A 26,860-nucleotide genomic window follows, 5' to 3' on the forward strand; every position below is an offset into this window, starting at 1 on the left:
GGACTTTCAGGCAAGACACTTGGTTCCTATCCCCTCTCCTCTTACTTTCAGTCTTTCAGTAAGTGTGGCTTAGATCGACTTTCTACTTAAATTCTTCGAGATAACTGGGGTATAGTTCTGTGGTACAGCAAGCTCTTAACAAGCCCAGAGACCTAGGTTCCATTCCCAAGACCAAAAGAAAGAACTGTTCCAGCCCCCTGGAACTGACTCGCCCTGCCAGCCCTTTCTTTTGGTCTTCCAGGTCCTGGATGGCACAGGTGCCACTTACCTGGTCTTCAGCACCACTGACTTCTCCACACTTCCTCCCTCCCTACAGCCACACAACACTGCAGATCCTTGCCTCTGCCAAGACTCTCTCCATGGCTGGTACCTGTTAACTCCCTCTTCTCTGGCTGCTGCTTCTCAATTTCCAGTCTCAGTTTAAAGATAAACTCTCACGGTTTTCCTGACTACTCTCTGGTGTAGCTCCCTGATAGCTCTAAACTTGAGATATGTTTACTCTCTTTACAAAACACAATGTTTTCTAAGGATTTACTTAAAAATATTCTGAAAATTTACAAATATGCATAGAAGAAGAGTCAGAAGTGTTCTTATTTTCATTTTAAATGGCTTCCCCTACTCTACTGCAAGCTCCAGTGACTAGAGAATACATGTTTCTCTTTACAGAGCTAGGGCCTTTGCACGGTACCCAGCTCATGAGAAACAGTAAATTTTTGTTTTGATATGAAGAAAATGTAAGAATGATGCTGAAGGAAAGGATGGTACCACTGAGAAAGTGAAACAGGAAGGGGAGAGTTTTGAGGACAACCGGTAATTTATTCATCAGTCTACTCCCTGCCAGGCTCTGGGTGATGGATTAAGTTTCAGAGACAAATAAAAGCAAGTCTCACACAAAGTCTAGTGGTGACAGATACAACAGGCAGTGCTTATTGAGGGCTCCTGTACGCTGAAAGAGGGCTAAGCATTTCAGAGGTCCTTCCTCATTTAGTTCTCACCATAAACTTATAATGAGGGAACCACAATTATTATCACCATTTTGTACTTCTTGAAACTGAGGCTTAGAAATGTTACATAATGTTTGCAGGTGACAAAGTGTATTGCAATAAAGCCAGATTGAGTATTTAGGTAATGCAACTTGAATACCAGGCCGTAAGGCATCTGAGCCTCCAGGTACAATGTACCACGGATCACTATGAAAAATGCACAAACATGGGCACACATGAGGGCGAGCCACAGGGAAACGCGATGAAGAGGCAAGGCAGGAAGACCCCTCCACAGGGCACCCTCAAGCTGAGCCTCAGAAGTTTATGCAGGGAGGCAATATGTGCAAAGCAGCATGCAGGCACTTCGAAACTTTACTTTATGTATATGAGTGTGTTGCCAGCATGTACATCTGTGTACCGTATCTGTGCCTGACACCTGAGGAGGCCAAAACAAGGCATCAGATACCCTGAAACTACAGTTACTATGTGGATGCTGGGAATCAAACCTGTGTTGTCTGGAAGAGAAGAACCACTGAACCATCTCTCCTGTTCTTCAGCCTAAGTTTTCAAAAGTGAGCATGGTTGCACACTCCTGTAATCCCAGCACTGAAAAGCCTGAGGCAGGATTGATGTGAGTTTCAGGCCAACCTGGACTATATCATAGGGCCTTGCCTCAACCCCAAGTCCCCAAAACTGAATGATCAATAACACACTGTGGCAGAGCTTTGGGCACAGCAAGACAAAAGATACACAACGAGAAAATTACGTGTGAGGCCCTCAGAGGTACAAAGTGTGTGTGTGCGAGCACGTGTACACGAGCAAGGTTTGCAGCTGGGTACTGCTGATTCTTAGAGGCATTCTTTCCTTTTCATTTAGCTCGCCCAAGGGGAGAGGCAGAACACTCAGAGCAAGTTCCAGGACAAACTAGTCTACACACTGAGTTCCAGGCCAGCTGGCATTACATATCAAGACCCTGCCCCCAAAAGAATGACAACAGGGAAGGGTATCATGGTACATGCCTTTAATCCCAGCACTTGACACAGAGACCAGTGGATCTCTGTGAGCTCAAGGCTGGCCTGGTCTCTATAGTGAGTTCCAGGACAGCCAGGGCTACATAGAGACCTTGTCTAAAAGGAAAAAAAAAATACAAGAGTGACACACACACACACACACACACACACACACACTGACATCCCACATACACACATATAAATAATCACCAAAATTTTAATGATAGGTATGTTAGCAGAGCAGGAAGAGTCATGAACAATATGTCAATGATAAAAGATGTATAACTTCCACAAATGAAGTGTCTTCAGTATTCAATTACTATTATACAAAATTAATGAAGTCTTCTAGTAGCCCAACAAATATAACATACTGAATCACAGTACCTTATGTATACAGCACTTATATGTACTTTAGCATGTTGGCTAAAAAGAAAAATGTTAAATTACATTTACCTTTAGCATGCCTCCCCAAATAATAATAATAAACAAAATGTGACTTTAAAGGAGGTAGTCTTCACGGGAGGTCCTTCCTGGCTCTTCCCACCCTTATGGCCTTCAGTCTCCCCATGTTCCCTCTTCCAGCATGTTCTCATCCATCAGTGCCATCTGCCACATGTGACACAGCCAAGGACACAGTCAATAGAGGATCAATCAAAAGTGCTGGACTCTTGGGTTTTCCGCCCCTAAAACTGTGAGCTCAACAAACTTTATTCACCTATTTCTCTATGTATCTATTTATTATTTTTAAATAATGTCTCACGTAGTTCAACTAGTCCGGAACTCTGTTGCACAGTGCCTCTACCCACGTGTGCTGACACAGCCGCGCAGCACTTGGCTTGGCCTCTTCATTTTTAAGTACTAGCCGTAGGGATTTTCCTACAACTGCTTCTGTGTTAGCCTCACTTAATGGTCTTATTTCTCCTAAATTAATTTTAGCTGAGTGTAGCTCAGTGGTTGAACATACGTAATAAGGTCCTGGGTTCAACATTACCAAAAATAAAAAAAATAAAATAAAAGAATTATGGACAAGGTGGGAGTTTTTGCTTTGTTTATTTGTGTTGGAAAGGGCATCTCCATAGTTTAACCTAGAAAACGAACAGAAAATCGATGTAGGAGATGACAATCCCCACCAAGACTGTCTTGGGCTGGGAAGATGGCTCAGCGGGTAAAAGCCTGAGGACTGAGTTTAATCCGTCGGATCCAGGCAGCAGCAGAAGTGACTCCCTGACACTGTCCTCTGACCTCCACATGTATCTGAGGCACATGTGCACCCATTTTTCTCCACACCCTTACATACATAATAAATAAATGTAATAAAAAATTTCTTGGGGGCTGGAGAATTAATTACCCCAACAATTAAGACACTTGTTGCTCATGCAGTGGACCTGGGCTTGGGTTCCCAGTACCAACATGGTAGCTAACAATCATGTGACTCCGGTTCCAGGCGATCTTACATGCTCTTCTCACCTCCATGGCACTAGGCACACACGATGCACATACATACATGCAGGCAAAAACATAATACACATAAAATAAAGGTTTTTTAAATTTTTTTAAAAACACTACACAAGGTTTTTCTGTGTAGTCCTTGTTGCCTTGTAACTCAGAGCTCCACCTGCCTCTGCCTCCTGAGTGCTGGGATTAAAGGCGTGCCCCACTATCACCCAGTAAAATTAAATAAATCTTTAAGTTTTCTTTTTCCTCAAACTGGCCCAGGCAATGTCTGAACAAAATAAAAAATAATCAGCAAACAAATCCAAAATAAATGGCCAAAAATGAATGAGATAAAGCCAGGTGTGGTGACACATGCCTTCAATCTTAGCACTCGAAAGGCAAAACCAGGCAGATCTCTGAGTTCCAGGACAGCCAGGGCTACACAGAGAACCCCTGTCTTGAAAACCAAACAAACAAAGAATGTTTTGTTATTATACTTCTACACTACTTAGAATTCTACCCCAGCCTGGACTTCTTTTTACAAACATTTGTTTATTTATAGTGCTATGTTAAGCCAGAAAGCCCAGAGCCCACAAAAATTTATTTTTAATCTACTACTTAAAAATTTATTTTTAAGACTGACAATAAGAAAGGTAAGTTCAGAGAAAGTTGGCCGATCCTGTTTGAGAAAGGAAATCTACTAGGTGCTGCAAAGGGATTTAAAATCTGTTTCCTACTATTTATTATCGAGAGCACCTCTGAAAGGAGTATGTAGAAGAGTGGGCCTGGAGTCCTTGCTTGAGTCCGCCATGTAAAGGAAGGGGCTGGGAGGGTGTCACTGCTGCCCAAGGCACCAAGCCTTGTTAAGAGGTATCCTAATTTCTAATAACTGGACTGTAGAGAACAGATTTACTCTCGTATCCTCTAGAAGAAAAAAGAGGAATGTCACCCTCTTCTTTGTGATGGTGACACATGTAATCAAACATGAGAGCTAAGAAGGTAAATTTAGCTCACATAATCTCCCTTATTCACAATTTCCCTTTTGGTGCAAACCAAAAGTTTTCTCTAAATTTTTTTGTTGGCAAAACTCAATGTGAATTTGAGTAGCAGCAGAATCGGACCTGAACTGACATGAGACTATTTATAGTCTACCCAGTTTATTAAGAAGAGCTACACTGTGACTGCCAAAATAGTAATGTATTTGAGTGGGAAGACCTAGCCTGACCCTGCAGGGCACGCAGTATATGTACAGGCCTTTGCTCAACTAAAGAGCAAACTCAGGGCCTTCCATGTGGCAGGCATGTGCTCTACCATGTGGCTGCAGCATCTCCAGTCCTAAATGGAGGATTATTAGCTTTCCAAAGTTAAAAACAAGTCTAAATTCTAAACACATGTGACCTTAGAATTTCCAATACGAGACTACTGACCTAAATAGGTTTTTATTAAAATGGGCTAGAGAGATGAGTGGTTAGAAGCATCTATTGCTCTTGCAGAGGACCAAGTTCAGTTCCCAGCACGGTCAGGTGGCTCACACAAACCTGTACCTAACTCCAGTTCCTGGGGGGGTCTAATCCCCGCTGGTCTCCATGGCTACTGCATACACATGGTACACATAAGCTCATACAGGTACACACACATACACACACACACACACACACACATTTTTAAATCTTTGTGCCTGTTAACTGGTTAATTTTGAAAACTATCTCTGCCTCCTATCCTCCCCTTCACTAATATGCCAGACACAATGAAGCTGAGTGTGATCTCACTTCACCCCTGTAAACACGAGGGGAGTGAGCAGCTCTCGGGTGGAAAAGAACCCCAAACTACTTATGTTTAAAAGCAGCCATGATGTTATACTCGAGAATTCAAAGAACAGAAGACACCTCAAAATACTACTCAAACATTAGAGTTGGACATGGTTAGAACAGGCCTGATACCCCAGCTGCTCAGGAGGCAGAAGCTGGAGGGTGTGTAAGGCCACTGTGGTCTGTATGGAAAATCCTGCCTCAAAAACCAACCAAACACTCAAAGCACAGCCTGGCCTCACAGTACAAACCTGTAATCCCAGCTATTTGGGAAGCTATGGCAGGAGGATCAAAAGGTCAAAGTCGGCCTGCCCTTTGAAACAAGTTAGTGCGAACATGACTTGAAATACAAGATAGAAAGCCCTGGAGAAACAGCCTCAGCACTTGCCTGAAACTGAATGTGGCCCTCAGTTCAATGCTGAGTACCTCATTTTATCTTATCATCATCTAATTATTTACTTATTTTGGGTTTTTCGAGACAGGGTTTCTCTGTGTAGCCCTTGCTGTCCTGAAACAGTGTGGATCAGGCTGGCCTCAAACTGAAAGAGCTACCTGTCTCTGTCTCCCAAGTCCTGAGCCACTGTACCCAGTTTCCCAGAACCTCAATTTAAAGAAAAGCAACATTCTAAGGGTTTAGTGGCAGAGCACTTCCTTACCTCATAGAGACTGTGAATTTGGACTGTTGGGGGAAATTATCAGACTTGAAACATAAGGCTGAAATACACTTTTTTTTTTTTTTTTTAAATCTGAGACTTTTGGCTGGGTGATAATGGTAGATGCTTTTAATCCCAGTTCTTGGGAAGCAGAAGCAGGCAGATCTGAGTTTGAGGCCAGCCTGGTCTACAGAGTGAGTTCCAGGACTACACAGAAAAACCCTGTCTTGACAAACCAAAGAGGGGGGCCAATTTTCAACTCTATAACCCAAGCTGGCTTCACACTTTGATACATACTAGACAGACGATGCCTGGTGGAGTCCTGATTAAAATCCATGGGTTCTTTTTTTTTTTTTTTTTTTTTTTTAAACTTAAGGCAAGCTACCCAGGTAGACTGTAACTCAGACAGCCTGACCCTAGAAGAACTTTAAACTTTAAGGTCGCTGTATCTGTATCCCCCCTCTGGAAGCCTGCACCTGTTTTCCCTTCACTGATTGTGCTTCCATCTTTGACCTAAATAAACCTTGATTAGAGAGTATAACTTCAGGCTTAGTCTTGTGAGTTCTTTAAGAAGATACCAAATCTGGAGCTACTCTTGGAGGACCCCACACATACACAGCATGTTTTCTAATCATAACATAATTAAATTACAAACAAACAGTAGGAAGATATGTACAAACTTCCAAATATTCTCAAAAATCAAACAACTCTTTGGGGATAAAAAAAATAGAAAGTATTTTAAACTAATGAAAATGAAAACTCATTATAATTTTGGGGATGCAGCTAAAGCAAAATTTAAGGCTGATTTATAGCACGCCCAATGTGAGTTCTCAATTAGCTTCAGTGTTTAACCAGAAAAATGAGAGACAAACAGAACCCAACCCAATCAAAAAAATAAAATATTAAATATCAGAGTAGAAATTAATAAAATAGAAAAATAACAGGAAAATCTTAACCAAGTTCTTAGTCTACTAATCTGATGCCCGGTGTAACCATAACTCTGCTGAGTTAAAACACGTGTGGATAAGTTTCCTCTAAAGCTGGCCTGGTTTCACAGGTGTGCAATCCAGCTACTTGGGAGGCCTGTGCAAGAGGAGCACAAATTCAAGGTCTGTCTTAGTAGAAGAGTTAAAGGATACTCTAGACAACTTAATGAGACCGTCTCAAAATGAAAAGTAAAAAGAAGGGGCTGGAGAGATGGCTCGGTGATTAAGAGCACTTGCTGTTTTTCTGAAGGCTAAGTTTGGATCCCAGAACCCACACTGGGTGGCTCACAACCACTTTGACTCCAGCTCCAGGGGACTGGACACTATTCTGACCTTTCAAAAAACAAAACAGGTGACGAGAAAAAATAATTTATCATTGAGATTAAACGACAGCAGACTGTCCAATGAATATTTCTGAGATCTTTCATTACGATTTCTTTATGAAGTCTTTTGGTGTACGACTGAGTGGAGACGACAGCTATGATCAACAGAACACTCCTGGGATGGAATGAGGAAATAGCAGCACATTAGAAATCTTGGAATGAAAATATAAATGGCTGTATTCAGCAGAAAGATCAATTGCTTCCACATGTCCTCTCTTCAGTGCATCTGTTTTACTATGATATAAAACTCAGGTCATGAACATTTTTATTCAATCTCTGATTGAATAAAAAATTTAGCAAAGTGTGGTGGTGCACTCCCAGAAGTAGAGGCAGGAGAGTGTTGAGTTCAAGGTTTATCTGTACTGTAGAATAACAACCTGTTTCACAAAACCAAAATTTAAATACATAATCATTTAATAAATTAAATCAATGAAAGCAGAATCTGATTCTTTGTGAAGAGCAATAAAATTAATGCACATCCAGTTCAACAAAGACAAAAACACAGAAACACAATTACCAACAAGAATAAAGGGTGCCACACCTCTACAAAGTGTACTAATATATTAAAAGACTGGGAAGGTGTCTGGAGATGCTCTGCAGTTAGGTGCACACAGACTGGAGTTCATTTCTAGCACTCAGGCTGGGTGGCGCCCAACTGCAGAAACTGTAGCTCTTCTGGCCTCTGTGAGTACCTGCACTCAAATGCACAAAACCACACACAATTAAAATAAACCTCAAAGGAAAAAAGGAAAAAAGACTGCTGAGAGAATATTATAAATAGTACCACCCCAATAAACTTGACAACTTAACTAAAACAGAGAAATACCAAGGCTCGGTGAAGATGGAGAACAGTACTATAACAGTACTATAACTGCTAGATACTCTCAATTTGGTACCAAAACATTCCCACAAAGAAACCACCATGTCAAGTCAGCCTTAATGGGGAATCTCTCAAAACCTAAGAAAGAAAAATAGTGAAAGAGTAAAAGAGAGTGAGAGAAAGAGGCTGGAAGGAATGACTCTGGAGGGAGGAATTAATTCTGTGGGACATATTGGCCTGTGCCTATACTTCTAGCAGCAGGCAGCAATGGCAGGGTGTTCAAGAGTTCAAGTCCAGCCTTAGCCACACAGTATGTTCAAGGCTAGCCTGTGTTGCATGAGATTTTTTTTTTCATGAATGAATGATTGAATGAATACATTGTGACCTGGTAAAGGATTTAGTAGTAGAAAATGAAATTCTCTTCACCTAAGACTAAGAAAAGGAAGAATGATCAATCTCATCACTTATGCTCAATATAATACCTGAAGTCTAAGACAGCTGTATAAGGAATGGAAACAGATTTTTTTGAAGAATAAAAAAACAAAACCATCTTCCTTTGTAAATTATAAACATATATACACATATATACGAATTAAAGTTATAAATAAACATGTATACATATATGCTTACTTAATATATACATGTATATGTGTGTATATATGTACACACACACACACACATATATATAGAGAGAGAGAGAGAGGGAATGGTTTCAAGACAGGGTTAGCCCTGGTTGTTATGGAGCTCGTTCTGTAGACCAGATTGGCCTCACACTCAGAGATCAGCCTGCCTCTTCCTCCCAAGTGCTAGGATTACATGCATGTGCCACTACCATCCAGGGTACATTTTTAAACATTATTGAATTTATTACATTAGGTGCCTGTGTGGAACTTTTGGGAGGCAATTCTCTCCAGAGATCGCCTGAGATCATCAGGCTTTATGGCAGGTGCCTTTATCTACCACCTTGCTGGCCTGATATTTACATTTAAAATATAAAATCTGTAGGGGCTAGAGAGATGGCTTTGTGGCTAAAACCATGGGTTGCTCTTCTAGATAGCCTGTGTCTGAGTTCCAGGATCCACACAGTGCAGCTCACAACCATCTGTAACTCTAAGTCCCAGGAAAATCTGATTCCCTCTTCTGGCCCCCACGGGCACAGCTGTATATGACACACAGAAATACAAGAGGTACTCACAAATATACATGAAATCTATCTTTTAAAAATTACACACACACACATATATGTCATTATATATATGTCATTTTATATATATATATATATATATATGTGTCATTAGACCCAATCAAAGTTTGCCTATTTTATTATAATCTCATTATATCAATTAAAAAAACAAAACAAAACAAAACTCAGGCTGGCGAAATGGCTTAGCAGTTAAGAGCCCATAATGTTCTTGAAGAGAACCAAGTTTGGTTCTGAGGATAATTTCAGCTCCAGAGGACCTAACAATGTCTTCTGGTCTTCACCAAGCATTCCATTCATGCGTGTACACACACACACACACACACACACACACACACTTAAAACTAAAGTCTTTAAAAAAACCTCTGGAGTCAGGTGTGGTGGCATACACCTCTAATCCCAGCACTTAGGAGGCAGGGACAGGCTGATCTCTGTGAGTTCGAGGCCAGCCTGGTCTACAGAATGAGTTCCAGGACAGCCAGGACTACTCAGAGAAACCCTGTCTCGGAAAAATAAACAAACAAGCCTCTGGGTACAGCTCAGTGTAGAGTTATTGACCAGCATGTGGTGGGTTTAATCCTCTGTACCATATAAAAATTGGAATTCAAATACTCAATTTTGAGCAAAATTATGTTTTGTCACATGTGCATTTCTTCTTTCACTATTTTCTGGAGTGCCTAAACTGTCTTCTCATCTTGACATCAAATAGGCTCTTCATATTGGTCTACTTCAGTGACCGCAACACATAATACCTATCACTTCTGTATATTTATAAAATTATATTTTTTGCAAATATATATGTAATAATAAACTGCACTTATTATCTTACCTAAAACAGCACTTCTGGATGAACAGTGAGGAGGGCCTTCAAGTTAAGAAATATTTCAAGAAAGATAAAGTTTACAGAAACTGTGAGCTCACGCGCAAGCGCACATGTGTGTGTGTGTGTGTGTATGTGTATATGTATGTTTCCCCTAATCCATATGTGCGCACGTAGAGGCTAGAGATTAATACTGGGTACCTTCCTCCATTGCTCTGCACTGTCCTTTCTGAGACAGGCTCTCACTGAACCTGAAGCTTGCTGTGTCTGCTAGACTGATTGGCTGGTAACCCCAGAACCTGCCTGGAATTACAGGCATGATTGCAGGACAAGCATTTTACCCACTGAGCCACCATCTCTTCAACCCAGGAAAACTTGAGAGTAAGAGAAAAAAAAATAGACTGACAGCCAGATGCAGTGAGAATATTTTTCATAAATCAATCCTTCAAAAGAGAGAAAAAATAGGGAGGTGGACTCATATGGAAAATGGAATAAAGACTGTACCAGAGAGGTCAGGGATGGAAAACTAGGGTGGAAAAGTAAAGGCCCCTGGTGCAGACAGGCACTGATTTCCTAGAATGAGAAGGCACATGGTTGTTTGATGGGGATGGGGGGACAGTGGGTAGGAAATGTTTTCTGAGCAAAGGGAAATGGGACAACAGACAGACAATTACTCAAATAATCTAGACATAGCCTGAGGATGACTCCAAATCAGGACAGTGGCTTGGAAACAGAAACCAGAGGTCCACACCAAAGCTGCTACAGTGTGGCATGGAATCCAAGCCATCTTTGAGGCTGAGGAAAACACCTGAGTACAAAGCCAACCTGGGCAACACAGTGAAATCCAGTACCGAAAAACAAACACAAAAACAGCCAAAGCCACAGGGGAGAAAAAGAAAACCTAAAGAACAGGGCACAATTTAGATCAGTATCACCAGACTTCAGGATCCAGGTATTGAGAAGGTAAGTGACCAGTGACAGCACCCAAGAAAGTCAACAATTTGCAAGAAAGTACGGCAGGGGATGTGCTCCAGCAGCCTCTGGAGTTATCTTTCTGAGAAGTAACCTGAATGAGACCTCGGACGTAAGGATGGGAAAAAGGTTAAAGGCAAACAAGAAAGGGCACGTTCTTCCGTGCAGTGAATAAGCTGAGCGCATCAGCTTCCAAAGCAAACAGGGCATCAGTGCAGGCCCTGGCACAAGTGCTGAGGCAGAGTCACAAGCCACACAGGGAGCACAGGGTCCCCTGTTTAAACATTTCAAACCAGTCCTCACTGGTTTGAAATGTGATGTCTTTCACATTTTCATTCTTGTGTTGTTTTTGTTAGTCCTACAAAGAGCCTTTCAGTGCATTTTGAAGGGGTGGGGGAGGGAGGTAAGAAGGGAGGTGGAGTGGGAGTGCAGTAGTGTGTGTGTGTGCGCGTGTGTGTGTTTTACAAGTAACATTTCCCCCTTGGCAGGTCAGCCAGCCATGTATTAGGGGCATGGAGCACACACAGACCTCCTTTCTGTAGCGACTTGTGGCTCCCAGCTCTCCACACTGTCTAAGTGCAATAATGAATGTACTAGGTTTTTTAAGGGGCTTGAACCAAAATGCAAATAAATCATCATAAATATTACACACATTTTTCTCAAAATACAAAGCTTTGAAGTAAAAGACAAAAGTGTAGTTGGTGAACGAGTATTTTAAAGTATGTAGTTCATAGCTCATCTAACCAGAGACTATATTTAGAAGTTGGACAGAGACACTTGCCTGGGTAAAACATCCCATGAAAAGGCTATCACTGAGCCTGACGCACCACCAGCAGGGCTTGTACAGGAGGAGAAAGGCTTTTCTTTTAGAGCAGAAGTCTCTTATTTGGATTTTTTCCTCCAGACAAGAACCCTGTGCCTAGCAGCTGCCTTAGAGATTTCTTCTGCCCTCTGTGAGTGTCAGATAGCCTGGGTCACCTTAGAAGGTACGTCAGTGGCATATGTGTGCACATGTGAGCAGTGAACTCCTGGCTGTGTATGTGGTGGCCAAAAGTCAACTATGGGTATCTCCCTCGATCACTCTCCACCTTAATTTGAGACAAGGAGTTCTGGGCTAACGGAGCGTGCTGCCGTGCCTGGCTCTTCCATGGGTGGTGTTGATCTGAACTCAGGTCCTCATGACTGGACAGCAAATATACCTATTGAGCTATCTCCTTAGTCTCACTTCTAATTTTTGAGTTCCCAGATTACATATATCTTTTTTAAAAATAAAGATAATCCAGAACAGTGTTAGAGAATAAACTATACTCACTGTCAATATTCTCCCACCTCAGTCCTTTTCAATCCGGGTCAATAAGTGAGTACATGAACCACACAGACATTTACTTTTTACTTTAATATCAGCCAAACAGCATCTTGTGAGTGTAATCAGCACCACCAGTGTTTAATCAATTGCTGTTCTGAAATTGTTATCCCAAAAAAGTGGAGATCATACATGTGTGCACCACATCCCACATCATGGTTGTTCCTTAAAAAATAAAAATTAAAAAAAGCAACTATAGAATGAAAGAAACAAAATGTGGTGTGGGGGGGGGGGGGATGGTACTTCAGCCTAACAGGACAGAAAAGCAGTCTGAAAGTACTATTAGACTGAATCTTGTTGAGGGCTGTCTCTAACACACAACACTATTGTGGTTTAGTTTGGTTTGGTTTGGTTTGGTTTGGTTTGGTTTGGTTTGGTTTGGTTTGGTTTCTGAGACAGGGTTTCTCTGAGCAGTCTTGGCTATCCTGGAGCTCCTTTTGTAGACCAGGCTGGCTTCAAACTCAGAGATCCCCCTGCCTCTGCCCCCCCAAGTGCTGTGGCACACGCCTTTAAGCCCAGCTCACAACACTATTAAGAGGTGTGGCAGTAAATCAAGTCTTGGGGAATGTTCCGAGAAGGGTACACTGTGGTCCTGGCCCCTCTTCTGCTGCTGCTTTCTATTCTCAGCCCCAACTTAATGAAGGCTTTTTCTACCATATGCTCCCTCCATCATGTGCAGTTCTGCCTCAGGACAAGAGCATCAAGACAACTGATCATGGATCAAAACCACCCAACTATGAGACTGAAATTAAAAAAAAAAAAACAAAAAAAACACACCTTTTTATCCTCAATGTTTTTTATATAACCCGAGACTTCATACATGGTAGGTAAGTGCCCTCTAATTCAAACCTTTTCTTTCTTTCTTTTTTAAGTGGATTTATCGCAAATCTGTTACTGTAATTTAAAGCTGACTAACGCAGAAGAGGACCAGAAAGAAAAAAGCTTGAAATTAAAGAGGAGCAACTGAAGGAAAATGGACTTTCTACTGTTATCTCCCTTTCTTCACCTCTACTTGAGAATCAAAACAGATTACTACCAGCCTGGGAGATTGAGGCGATATGCAAGGACCTCCAAGAGGTGCTGAGAGGCCTTTCTGGGCAGGCCTTCCTGTTCAGCCTTTCACTGCTCAGTGTCTGGCCCTTGAGAGATGGCATCAGCACTCACACAGGTGATTTAGAGGTCACTTCTGTTGCACAGCTCTGACAGATAAGCGGATATGAGTCACCACTTTCTAATTCCACCTGACGGCATTTGCATGGTTTACAAGTACTCTACTCGAACAACAGCCTTAGCCAGCAGGGACAGCACCATTCTGGGTGACTATCCTCCTTCAGGAGGACTTCAGAATGTCTTTAAGTATTCTATACAGGGAAGGGGGCTAGAGAGAGGAATCAGCACTTGCTGCTCCTGTGGAGGACTGAGTTCAGGTCCCAGCATCCACACCAGGTAACTCACAATTGCCTTTAACTCCAGCTCCAAGAGATCTAATGCTTTTTCTGGTCTCCATGGGCACCCATATTCACATGCACACACATTCGCATACATGACTAAAAATAAAATAAATCTTTTTTTAAAAAGGTAAAAATTGATTCAGAGCTGGGCGCACGCCTGTTATCTCAGCACTTGGGGAAGCAGGGGCAAGCCTGATCTACAAAGTGAGTCTAGGACAGCCAAGGCTACACAGAGAAATCCTGTCTTGAAAAAACCAGAAACAAAAATAAAAGGACACTCTCCAACCTGTAGAACTGCCAGAAGGCTGTAGAGTATGCTCCAGGCAGTCCAGCTTTTGTGAACTGTTGTCTCCCATGCTGGGGTGAGCCTTGGTAATGCAGCTGTCCCTGAGTCATTTCTGCTCCTATAAACCCAATAAAACTTGCTGGTTCACCATCTGGACTTGGGTGGTATCCATACTTTGGTCTGTGGTGGGATCTTTATCCGGGGTGAGTAGATTTGTGTGCTGTAACTCCCCCAGGAAAAGTTCTGTCACAAGCATGCGCGCCTACTCCTGACTACATTTGCTTTTCTAGGTAAATGTCTTCCACTGAGGTAAAACACAAACAGAATAAATCTGTAATTCTAAAAGACTATTCTCACTGCATAGTTCTCACAAGCACAAAGTTCTCTAGCTGGTGTAAAAAAATGAAGGCACCATAACGCTAAGTAATGTGGTGACTGGTTTTATGTCTGAACTATATCAACCTAATCTTAAACTTGCTACATAGCTGGGGATGACCTTGAATTTCTAATCCTTCGGTCTCCACCTCTGAGTGCTAGGGGATTATAAGTATAAACCACTACATATGGCTTTTATGTTAAAATTTCTGTGTATGTCTGTGTGGGTTTGTACACATGTACGCAGAGGCCAGAAGGTCGTGTCTGATCCTATGAAACTGGCGTTACAGAGAGTTATGCTGGAAATTGAACCCAGATTCTTTAGAAGAGCAACCAGTGCTCTTGACCACTACCCCATCCCTCCGGCTCCCACACCTAATTTAAGTGCTAAGAATCGGGCCTCCAGGGCTTTGTGTATGCTAGCCAAGCACCCTACCAGCTAAGCGACATCCAGCCCCAGAATTAAGTGATTTGTCTGGGGCATCACTAGATCTCGGAATGCCTGCATGTGGCAGGCACGGGGCAACGTGTGCTCAGGAATGCAGGGACAAATAGTCTTGTTCTCTGGCAGCTTAAACTCTGGGCTGGCAAGATGGGCCTGTGGGTAAAAGCACTTGCTGCCCAAGCCTGGGCAACCTAAGTTCAATCCCTAGAATCCACATAAAGGTGGAAGGAAAGAACAGACTCTACAGGTCACCTCGGACATCCATGCACATGCTATGGCAAAGCCACACCCATAAATACATAATAAGCATTTTTTTTATTTAAAGCTTACAATCTAGTAGCACAGACAGACCTAGAAACATGATATGATATACTCTAAGGTATAAAGGAGTAAAATATAAAGGAACAGTGAGAAATGAAATCTTCCTAAGAAGAATGAATCACTTCACCTCTGTGTGAAAAGAGCTTTTTAAAAACGTTTTTTCGCTGCAGTTTTTGAATTCTCAGACATTTTTGTGCCTGGAACTTGCTTGGCACTCAAGCAAGTATCAGCAACACAAACAAACCCAGGGCTTCTAACTTCTGGTTCAGACTCTGCATCTTGGCTGTGGCTCTGGAAGGGCATGTGCGAGGGCGCCAGTACTCATGGAGCTACTCAGGAGCTCTGCCTCTGAAGCTGCCTTCACAGCCAGTTTACAAACCACAAAGGAACTAAGTCTCAGGAAAGTTAAACATGTTTTCTTGGCGGTGGTAGTTGAGACAAGGCCTTATTATATCACCCCAAAGCAACCTGCAGCCCTCCTGTCCCTACCTCAGAGTGCTGGGATTACGGGCATAAACCACTATGCCAGGATGCAAGGAACAATTACCACTTCTTCTTTTATTATTTGTTAATTCATTTAGTCACTTGTTTTGAGACAAGACCTCACAATGTGGCTCTGGCTGGAGTGGAACTTGCTACATATACTAGGCCAGCCTAGAACTCACAGAGATCCCCTGCCTCTGCTTCATGAGAGCTGAAATTAAAGACACTGACCACCACACCCACCTGCAAACTTTATTTCTGATCCAACCCAAAAACTGTAACATCTAAACAGTTACTTGTCTTTGTGTTTTTTATTTTGTGTGAGGGAACCCTGTTACGTGGGGTATATACGTACAAGTCTGGGGAGGGTGTGCCCATATCAGCACCTTTCCTCTCTTGCCCTCCACCTTTATTTTTTCTAACAGGGTCTCTGCTGAAGCTCACTGACTCATATGCTGGCTGATGACTTTCAATCCTTCTTCTTGACTTCCCTCCAAGACTGGGGTTATAGACATGCATAGCCAAGCCCAATTTTTTATATAGGTTCTGGGGATACAAGCTCAGGTCCTTATGCTTGTAAAGACAGCTTATTAAATGGGCCATCTCCCCAGCCCTGCACAGTTGTTTTGGCTGTTAGGTTAGGTTTTGGTTTTTGGTTTTTTGAGACAGGGTTTCTCTTTATAGCCCTAGTTGTCCAAGAACTCACTCTGTAGACCAAGTTGGCTTTGAACTCACAGAGATCTGCCTGTGAATCTGCCTCTGCTCTGCCTCAGCCTCAATACCCGACTAGCACAGTTATTTTTAACTTTATTTTTTTAGATAAAGTCTCACTGTATAGCCCAGATGTTCTAGAACTCACTGTGTAGACCAGGCTGGCTTCAAATTTATGGAAGATCTGTCCGCCTCTGTCTCCTGAGTGCTGGGATTAAAGGCATCCATCACCATGCCCAATATGAACAGTTTTGTTTTAAGAAGCAAATCTACTCCAAATATACCAAGTTGCATACATTAAATATCCTAGCCTTCTGGAACATCAGTGATGCCTCAACAAAGGGGGAAAGACACATGTACACTCAAAGAAGAAGGAAAGTAAAAATATGCCAGAGAGCTGGAGATTTAGCTTAATGGTAGCATGCCAGCGCTCAGCATTTATAAAGCCCCAGCACCGCCTCCAAAAGCCATGTATCTTTCACAATCCATGATCTGTTATTTTCAAAGGACAGTATTAACTACTGTCTAACTAGAATGATTTAAAAATTACATGTAGGCTACGCATAGTGGTGAACACCTTTAATCCCAGCACTTGGGAGGCAGAGGCAGGCTGGTCTCTGACTTTGAGGCTAGCCTGGTCTACAAAGTGAGTTCAAGGCCAGCCAGGGAGTGCTACATAGAGAAATCCTGTCTCAAAAAATAAAAACAAACGGACAAAACAAACAAAAATCAATATATAGATATGTAGACTTCCTAGCACAGGCCAGGTCAGGAACAAAAATGAGAGAAGGCAAAGCTCTGTTCTCCAAACATGCAAAGGAGAAGCTGTCAACACACACGGTCCAGGACAATCAAGTTCAGCAGGCACACTGATAAGAACCTTGAGGCCATGTACTGCTGGCACTGGTTCTAATTCATCAAATAATCATTAGTCAGTGCTAGTGCCTTATCACCTGTGAGTATAACGCAAATTGATTGCAACCAGTTACAATATAAAAAAATAATATGAAATTACATTAAATCAGATACGATGTTGTGTTACCTGCAGTCCTAGCTATTCCGCAAACCAAGGGAGGGGCTCACCTGAGGCCAGATGTCCCAGGCCAGCCTGGACAGCAAAGGAGACCTCATCTCAAGAAAGGAAAAACAACAATGCTAAAATTCTCCAGAGACAAGGCTGGCGAGATGGCAAAGAGATTAAGAGCACTTGCAGCTTTCCCAGCCTTTGGATGCCAGCACCCACGGGGATGGTTCACAACCACCTGTTGTCCAGCTCCTGGAGCTCCAATACTCTCTTCTGGCCTCTATGGGCACATGCATACGCATACACATCTATACATATACACACAGTTCCAGAGGTGAGAAGAATTAAAGATTAGAGCTCTCTGGTTCCCCTGTGCTTCTCAGCAAAGAAACTTAGCATGTTTGGATAATAAATTCCTTCTAGGTGAAGGAAACTGAGTTATGTAAAGGACAGTGACTGGAATTAGGTATTTATGTTGAAGACAGAGTTTAGATCTGTTTTGTCCAATAAGGTAGCCATTAACAACACATGGCTATAGACAGAGCTCCTGAAATCTGGTTAGTGTGTATTGAGATGTTGTAAGTGAAAAATACATTCCAGATTTCCTAACAGACACACACAAAAAAAGTTTTTTAAAATATCCTAGTACTGGGGGGCTGGAGAGATGGCTCAGAGGTAAAGAGCACTGTCTGGTCTTCCAGAGGTCCTGAGTTCAGTTCCCAGCAACCACATGGGAACTGAACCATCTATCATGAAATCTGGGGCCCTCTTCTGGCCTGCAGGAAAAACACTATATACATAATAAATAAATAAATCTTTAAAAATCCTAGTACTGAGCTGGGTGTGGTGGCACAAGCCTGTGATCCAAGCACCCGGAAATGCAGAGGCAGGCAGATGTCTGTGAGTTCAAGGACAGTGTGGGCTACAAATCAAGTCCAGGACAGCCAAGGCTACACAGAGAAACAAACCCTGTCTCAAAAAACAAAATGAAAAAAAAAAAAAATCCTAGTCCTTTTTTTTTAAACTGATTACATATTTAAACACTAAGATTTTGAATATATTGAAGTGAGTAAGATGTTACAAAACTCTATTTCACCCTTTCTTTTTATTTTTTATCCTGACTATTAGAAAACTTTAAATTACATATGTGGTCCATATTTGTGGCTTGCTTTCCATTTCTAGTCCAAAGTACTGTAAATAGCAGGCTAAAGCACTTAAACCCCTTAGGCAATCAAACCCCACTGAGGATTTCCAACCTAAGTGTGGTAGATTGGGGACAGAGCAGAAAACATAAAGCAACCTTTCAGGAAGATTAGTGTGGGGGCAATGTGTAGGGGTGGAACACTAGAGGCAGTTGTCAATGTCAAAGGCAGCAAATGTCAAAAGGCGAGCAGGCTGCTCAGCTGGAACCTAGACAAGGTCTCTAGAAGCAGCTACGGAGAGGAGAAAGAAGCCATGAGCAGCTGAGACAAGAGAAGAATGACAGGTGCAACGCTGACCCAGCCTGAATAACTGGGGTGCAATGCTCATTCAACTCAGCAAGCTCAACACAGTAATTTCAGATCTATCTTTACGTGGCAAGCTCTCCAGAGAGGGGCATCAAATCCCAGACACTACCAGGAGGAGGTAAGCAAACAAGGCTACAAGAAATTAAAAAAAAAAAAAACAACAAAAAACAATAAACAGTAAGAGCAAAAGCCAAACACATAACATAGTCAACAAATACTTTCTGGGAGTCTGCTGTATGCCTGAAACAGGCTCTAGGATGTGGCAAGACATGCTCCTGAATCACAAGCTGATAACTACACAAAATGAACATGAGCTCTAAGACATCTGAATGGGAATAACGAATTGGTGGACAGAGACGAAAAGACAACGTCTTCAGAAGCTGGGCATGGTGTAATCTCAGCATTCAGGAGGCGAAGGCAGGCCAAGAGAGTTCAAGTCCAGCATGGTCAACACAGTGAACTCCAGGACAGCCTAGGCTAGAATAGATCTTTTCATAACAAAAAAAAACAAAACAAACAGCACACACACACTGACTCTTTGGAGGTGGCAAAGGGCTGTGATTCCTGCACTGAGGAAGTTGAGGCAGGAGGATTATGAGTGTGACACCACACAGCAAGACCAAAAGAAAAAAGAAATTAAAAATTCAAACAAAAACTGAGTTTTGCAGTACTATGTCCAATGAGTAAGTTGATTTAAACAACAAAGGATGGATGTATTTTTTTAAGGTATTTTTCTAAAGCAAGAAGAGTCTCAATGTAACATTAAATTCTTAGGCCAGGCACAGGCAACCTCATCTTAGCAGTGGAGTCGGTGCATTCTTCTTTCCTACCTCTCTCTGCTTCTCAGTGTTCTCTTTGCCTTTCTCCCTCCGGATAACTCAAGAGGCAAAAGGGTAGGAAATAAAATAGACCTGATATTAAACCTAGCTCTGCGGCTCTTGGGAGCCCTCGTCCTCCTCCCCACAACTGAGAGTTTCTGCCCCAAAGGCTTGAAGGATTTAAAAAGTAGCAGAGAGGCTGGATATTGTAAGCACACAGTAAACATTAGCCAATACTGACGTTCGAACAAAAGTACTGTTTTGGTTTTAAACCATTTAAGAAACCCTGTCTCAAAAAACAAAAATAAAAACAAAAAATCATTTAAGAGTTTCTATTTAAGGGGGAAATTTTCAAGGATATGATGGGTTAACACAGACAGCATGGACAATTTCCAGCACCAACAGAAAATACACTGTTCAATTAAGTTTAGATCAAACCCTTAAAAACGATAAAGAACTAAGGTAGACTTCTTTAATCCAGCACTGTGGAGGGAGAGGCAGATGGATCTCTGAGTTCCAAGTCAGCCTCGTCTACAGAGCAGTTCCAGGCCACACGGGGCTACACAGTAAGACCCTATTTCAAAGAAAACCAACAACAACAACAAAAAAAAAAAAAAAACACAAGCTTCCCCCCGCCCCCCAGGCATCATAACCTGAATCCCAAGTGGGACAAACCAATCTGATCTATATTCTGGAAACTGATTATCCCGTATGTGCCTACCTGTACAGACGACTACACTTAAGTCCCTCCCATTTATTACAGTGCTTCTTACACCAAAGAAGTGCAAGAAACAATCCACACGCTCTGCTCCTTGATGAGAGTTTAGTTTACAAGCCACCGTAAACACGTTTTAAAGTCAAGAACTGAAATCCTCCACAAACGAACAAAAAACACGGGGTTAGACTTTCCCAAAAAGGCCAGGATGCGTGATTTTTGTACAGCTTCTTGCTAGGTTTAACTGTTAAGGAGGTACAAATGATGTATTCACGGAGTCTTGGTTGGTACTCTTTTATTCACTGAGTCAAAAGAAGAAAGCAGCCAAGAACACACATGAGAAAGCATGGAGCTGAAGGTCCCAGACGGGGAACCCGTGGCCAAGACTAAGACTGGATGAGAGGCTGCTGTTCGTGGGTGTCGTTAGCCGCGGTAGTGGATTTCGCTGGGCCAGGTATTTATTTAGCCATTACGGGCTAACAAATCCGTTAGTTTGAAATTAAAGGGCCCAGGACCAGCGGGAAGCAGCACACCCTCCCCAGGGCTGTTGCCATCCCTGTCATCCTTCGGTCCCTCGCCTGTTTCCTCATCCAAAGTGAGCATCGCCTGTCCCCACAACCCCCCTCAACACACACACGCACACACGCGCGCACACGCACATACACACACACACACACACACACACACGCACGCAGTTCTCGCGGGATGGCCGTGGGACCCCGCCGTCAGGTCCGGCACACGAGCTTGCACGCCTGGCGCGCGAGGACACCGGATGCCCGCGCCGCCCCGAGGGCCCTAGGCGACGCGACGCGCTCGGACCGCCGCCGGCCCACCCGGAAGCCCTTCCCCGGCTCACACCTGCCGGCGCGTGACGCCGGCCGGTCCGCGCCGCGACACTCGGGACGCCCGGGCCCTGGCGACCGGCGTGACCGCGCGCCCCTCACACGACTTCACACCCCCCCGCCCCGCGCCTCGCGTCTACACAGCGCGATGCCGCAGCGCGGCCCACCCTGGACCCGCTCGCGCCCGCCCCGCGGCCCGGCTCGCCCCCGCCGAGCGCGCTCTCGCGAGGACACGCACGCGCCGCGCCTCGGCGGGCCGCGCCGCGCGCCCCCGAGGGCGTCCTCCGTCGCCCACCCTGGGCCGCCCCGTTCGGCCCGGCGGCTCGCGGGGAAGGGCAAGGCCCGCGCGGCCCAAGGTCCCCACTCACCGCCGAGCCGCGCCGGCTCCGAGCGCGCGTCGTTCCGCCGTGGAGCCCAGCGGCGACCGCGGCCCCCGCTTCTCCGCAAGCTGTGGAGGCGACGTCGCGGGGAGGCTGAGAGGCGAGGGGGGGTCACTGTCGTTCGCTTCACCTTCCCGAAGCTCGGGGACCCCAGAAACTAAAAACAAAATAAACAAACTTTCCCCTCCGCCTCCCTCCCCCAAAACCACAACACAAACACTCGGGGGCCCGCCCACAGCCCCACTCCATTGGCCGCGGGCAGGATGCCTCTAGCTCTCATTGGCTAGCTCTCGTGCCCGTCAAGCCGCAGTCCCGCCTCCCTGAAGTCCTCGCCGCGGCCGCCTCCCCCCATTGGCTGGGTGCTTCCCGTTTTCCGAGCTGCGATTGGCTGAGGGGCCTGCGCCAATCATGAGGGGACACACCCCCTGAGCATCCCAGAGGCCGCTTCCTCGGTCGCGGACCCAGAGAGACGAAGGGGAAACTAGAGCATGATGGCGGCCGGGCTCGCCTAGCGCAGTCGTCATCTTTTCTCGCGCTCGCTCGCTCTCTCTTTTTTAGCTCATTAGTGCCCCTCTCGGATGCAGTTCCTCCCGAGCTCCTTTCTCCGTTCGAGACTGCACTAATAACGGAATGTGTACGTGCCGGCTCCTGGATTTATCCCCTCCGGAGAGCCGAGTGTGGGTTGGTGGTGCGTCATTGGACTGTCAGGGTGTCGCTCCCGAGTCACATCCTTAAGCTATTGGTGGAACAGCCAGAAAGCGGCCGACAACAAGGGCCCGTGCCATTGGTTTGATTCCACTGTTTTTCCCCCTCCTTGGCATCTTATTGGGCACTTCGGTGTTGTCCGTCAGATCCGGATTCGCCGCACTACAGTTTGGCAGAAGAGTGGGTCGTCTTTAGTCCTTGAGAGTTGACAGTGAGAGCTGCTGTCATTTATTGTGTATTTTATGCCAAATACGGTGCACAATTTTTTACAGAAACTATCTGATTAAACCCCAGTTTTTACAGAAAGCGGGTCCGGATGAGGTTAAGAGACTTACCCAAGGTCACCCATTTAGAAAGAAGGTTTGGGGCCATACATTTGGTACCTAGGCCTGTCTGACTGCATAGCCTTTACTCGTGTAGCTGTGCATTACTGTCTCTGAATGATACCTGTCAGTCAATCCAACATTCTAAAACTGTTTCCTTCAGAACTCAAATTTCTTACTCAGTGTCTGGTAATAGCATTATTGGAGACTAACAATAGAAAGACTGTCATAACATTATTGGAGTCTAACTTTGCAGAGATTGTCATTTTCTCCATGACATCCTTCTCCTCCTAGGATCCATTCCATCCTGTTCTAAGTTAAACAATATTTCCTGACAAGAAACACGTAGATCTAGCTTCAGTTTCTTTGGCGTTGTAAATGGCTATTTTTACCATCCCTATGTGCCCAAGCAACCCTCAGACCCACCCCTGACCATCTTTGGCTTGTTCTTTTGGAAGATTATCTAAAAGTTGGAAACGAGGAGAAAGTAAGTCTAGAGTGTGATTAAGAATAACTCCCTTTAGAAATAATTGATTGCATGCAAGTCCAACAGTCCTCTGGCTCCTGGAAAGCATCCAGGGTTGCTGATGTCCAGCAAACCATGTGTGTACTCCTGGCTCCTGGCCACCAGATTCTTTCTCTGTGACAGCTTTTATGGAAGTGAATCCACATTTCAACCAGGGAGAGCAGGATGCTTAAGACCCACTGCCCAAGTGTCAGCCCCCAGCCTCTGGGACAGAAATGATCTCTAGGAGCACACTGCTGGACTCTGGCCCACATTTCTTCTCGGGTAATTAGCATTTTACCGTCCCAAATCCCTGTCCCTTGTAGCTGAAGGGGGAATCATAGCCCTTGTTTCCCCTCCCTATCCAAGCTGTTGTGTAATCTCACTGGCACTGGTTTAACAATAAAACAGTCATTGTAACAGCAATAAGCTCAACACATACAGCCCTTCAGCACAGGAAGGCAAGGGATTCCACAAACATCCATCAAGAGCTAATGGCAGGTATTTCTAGGATAATTCAAAGACAGGAGGGAAACCATAAGTCAAATTCTTTCAAAGGACCTAAAAATGTGAACCTGATAACTCCATGCACAGTTCATAGCAGCATTCAAAATGGGGATTAGGAACCAGAAAACACAATAAGAAATGTCAAGGGTTCAGAACCTTCCTATTCTTTAAAGCTGATTATTTTTGTACCACTTAAAAATATTTATTCTCAGCCAGGCATGGGTGCACACCTTTGATCCCAGCACTCAGGGAGGCAGAAGCAGGTGGATCTCTGTGAGGTCAAGGCCAGCCTCATCTACAGAGCAAGTCCCGGACAGCCAAGGCTGCAGAGAGAGAAACCGAATAAAAAAAAAAATCTTCCTTGTTTATTTCCATGTATAATCTGTATCTGTGTCACTGTCTGTGCTGCCCATGGAGGCTAGAAGAGGACTCCAGGTATCCTCGAACAGGAGTTAGAGGTCACTGTGAGCTGCCTGCAGCATTGGTGCTGAGAATCAAACTCAGGTCGTCTGGAAAGAAGCAAATGTTTTCAACCACTAAGCAATAATCCGCATCCCTTGTACCTCAGTCTTAACCCTCAAGATAATGCTAGGTTTTACAAGCATTACTGGGCAAATCCCTGTCGTAAGGTCTTTGAAATAGTTTTCTTTTTCATCTTTGTGTCCTTTAATTCCGATCTATCTATGAAAGATGTCCAGTAAATAATTGTTCGGTGATTACTTAGTGAGCTTGTTAGGAACTTTCCTTAGGCCCGAGGGTTGCTCCACAGATTAAAACAAAACAAAACACCTTCTTTGTTGGCGGGGACCTCATTGTTGTGGAGTGGACAACAAGAAAACACATAATCACAGTGCAGTGATTAGTGGAGGGACTGGGGACCCGGTTTCGGAAGGACAGGTTCCTTGATAGAAGTGGAAGTGACATCTATAAGAACTACAGCACAAATACGGTTAGCCAGGAAGAGACTGGTGGTAGGTGGGGACCTGCTATATCTGCTTGGGGAGGAGGAGGAGAAAGAGAACTCTAGGGGCACCCAGGAGTGGCCCAAAGCCTGTTCTTCCTATAATCTTTGTCTTTAACATTTCCATATAAGATTGCTTTTCTGAACGCAGCATTAATGTTGAAAAGCCGAATATAAGGGCACACACCTGTGATCTCAGCATTTGGAAGACTGAGACTGGAGGGCAGATAGTTCAAGGCCAGCCCAGGCTACACAGTATGACTCTTGTCTCAGAAAAATCTAAAAAGCAGCACCGAGTAAATGGACCGATACAACAATACGGAATATTCTAAAGTAGGAAATAAACACTTCCTGTAATACTATCCTAATGCCACCCATACAGAGAGGAGCATGCCTACCCATGGTCCTTCAGGAATAGAAGCACACAGAGGTTTTGTCTTAAGCCAACGGTGGGATGTGATGCAGTCTTGTCTGGGTGCTGAGACCCCTCATTCCTCCAAACTACTGCTTTGGTCAGAATTTGTCCTCCCTTTCTATACAGATCGGAAGGGAGCCAGTAAATCAATAAAGTATTTATGGTGAAAGACAAAGGTTTCTAATTCCTGCGGGAGTCAATGTCAGGATTTTGGGGCTTGCTAACCTGATCTGAAGGTAGGATTAATGAATCAGTCCAAGGTGTTTCCTGAGGTCATTGCCAGAGGGCTTCCCAGAATGCTTTGTTGGCTGTGGCATCAATTAGAGTCCAGAAAGGCAGTCCAGGCTACCATATTTTCTTCATTTCCTCTCAAGATGCCACTTGGAGAAAAAAAAATTTTTTTTCTTGGCTCCAACCCATCTTGATTGAAAGAATCCTTAGCCCCTGCACATTTGTATGCTGGCCATGTGCTCTGTGTTCTCGGAGGCCTGTACTATTCTGGGAGCTATGTATATGGTATTCTATAAGTTGCCTTTCTGCTGGAGGAGAAGGCAGATTTAATGAGTGATAGTTGCCTTGGATGGCTACCAAAAGTATTCCCAGCCATCCTAAGCAACAGACTTCCTTTATGTCCCTTGAGAGACTGTGCTGTGGTCTCTGCCCTGAGCCTGGACAACAGCCAAACCAATAGGGACTCTTGTAAATGATTCTGCAATGACCCACAGGCTGGGGGCAGTTGGGGCCAGCTGGATCTGCTCCAGCTCTGACTTCTGCGGCACAAGCGAACAGCCTCCATACTGTGGCCTTTCATTGCTCTGAGGCTTTTGGCAAGATTTGTAAAGCATTCTCCAATTCTCAAAGCTCCTAACGGTGAGGTGATCCCTGCAAAGGAACCTAATCCAGGAGTCGAGGTGACAGCTGACAGCTGATGCTGATTACCAGAGCATGCATGCGTTGGTAACCAATAACCAGAGCAATAGGGGAGGGAAACGTGCTAGAGGGTGTAGATGACAGAGGACACACTCATAGGCATTTATGACATGCCTGCTAGCATTTATTGTGCAACAAAAGCCCTGGAGATAGACGCTGTGTCACTTCCAAATCACCTGTAGGTTTTTATGACTGCGTTTCCTGAAAAGCACTTGGTCCTGTTGGTGTGCCGGCTGATTCTAGACACACAGGCGCAGTTCACGGAGACCCTTAAGATGTGGTTATGCGCTGCCCCGCTGTCACTGACACATGCTCTGTGTTAGACTCGGTATGGAGGGTGTTACTTGGAGTACAACAGTTAATCTCTCCCACAATGATAGTTCCCATTTTCCAGATAGAAGCGTAAAGGCACCAGAGGGCTCACAAACTTGTTACAGGTTACCACAGGCAATAAAGCCGGGCAGTCTGACTCAAACGAGTGCAGCTGGGGAGATAAGTCCCTCCAGGAATAGTTGACTGCGGACCCACTCCCCCAAACCCTAACACTCAGGCACCGCACAGACTCAGGGAAAAAGGCATGCCTCTTCCTGGCTAAGTTACGCCCTCTGGTGGCCATTTCTTGCATTCCAACTGGGACCCGGCTTTCCTCTTCAAAGATCCTTTCTTCCCTCCGTGTCCGTATCCCAACTTCTTAAATAATAGCCCGAGGCCCTCTCCACCTC

At 44.2% G+C, this 26,860-nt stretch overlaps 2 protein-coding genes across 5 annotated transcripts in view; one reads left to right on the plus strand and one right to left on the minus strand.

Annotated features, from left to right (window-relative positions):
• Tnrc6b (trinucleotide repeat containing adaptor 6B) overlaps nt 1-22,011 on the minus strand; it is a 231,665-nt gene extending 209,654 nt beyond the window's left edge. For 2 of the 4 annotated variants that reach the window (XM_060389007.1, XM_060389005.1), the window contains exon 1: nt 21,781-22,011. The gene's annotated coding sequence lies outside the window, so the exon portion shown is untranslated. The remainder of the gene's footprint in view (nt 1-21,780) is intronic. The other 2 variants (XM_060389009.1, XM_060389008.1) reach the window with 1 other exon arrangement.
• Nucleotides 21,276-21,953, plus strand: LOC132655958 (proline-rich protein HaeIII subfamily 1-like). The gene has a single exon (XM_060390503.1). It carries the CDS (start codon nt 21,276-21,278, stop codon nt 21,951-21,953), a length of 678 nt encoding a protein of 225 aa, XP_060246486.1.
• Nucleotides 22,012-26,860: the final 4,849 nt, after the last annotated feature.

Source organism: Meriones unguiculatus, chromosome 8 (assembly GCF_030254825.1).
Source record: "Meriones unguiculatus strain TT.TT164.6M chromosome 8, Bangor_MerUng_6.1, whole genome shotgun sequence".
Taxonomy (NCBI): domain Eukaryota; kingdom Metazoa; phylum Chordata; class Mammalia; order Rodentia; family Muridae; genus Meriones; species Meriones unguiculatus.

Bases quoted from the DNA above. Each gene is read 5' to 3' on its own strand.
- LOC132655958 (XM_060390503.1), top strand. From the start codon at position 21,276: ATGGCCGTGGGACCCCGCCGTCAGGTCCGGCACACGAGCTTGCACGCC.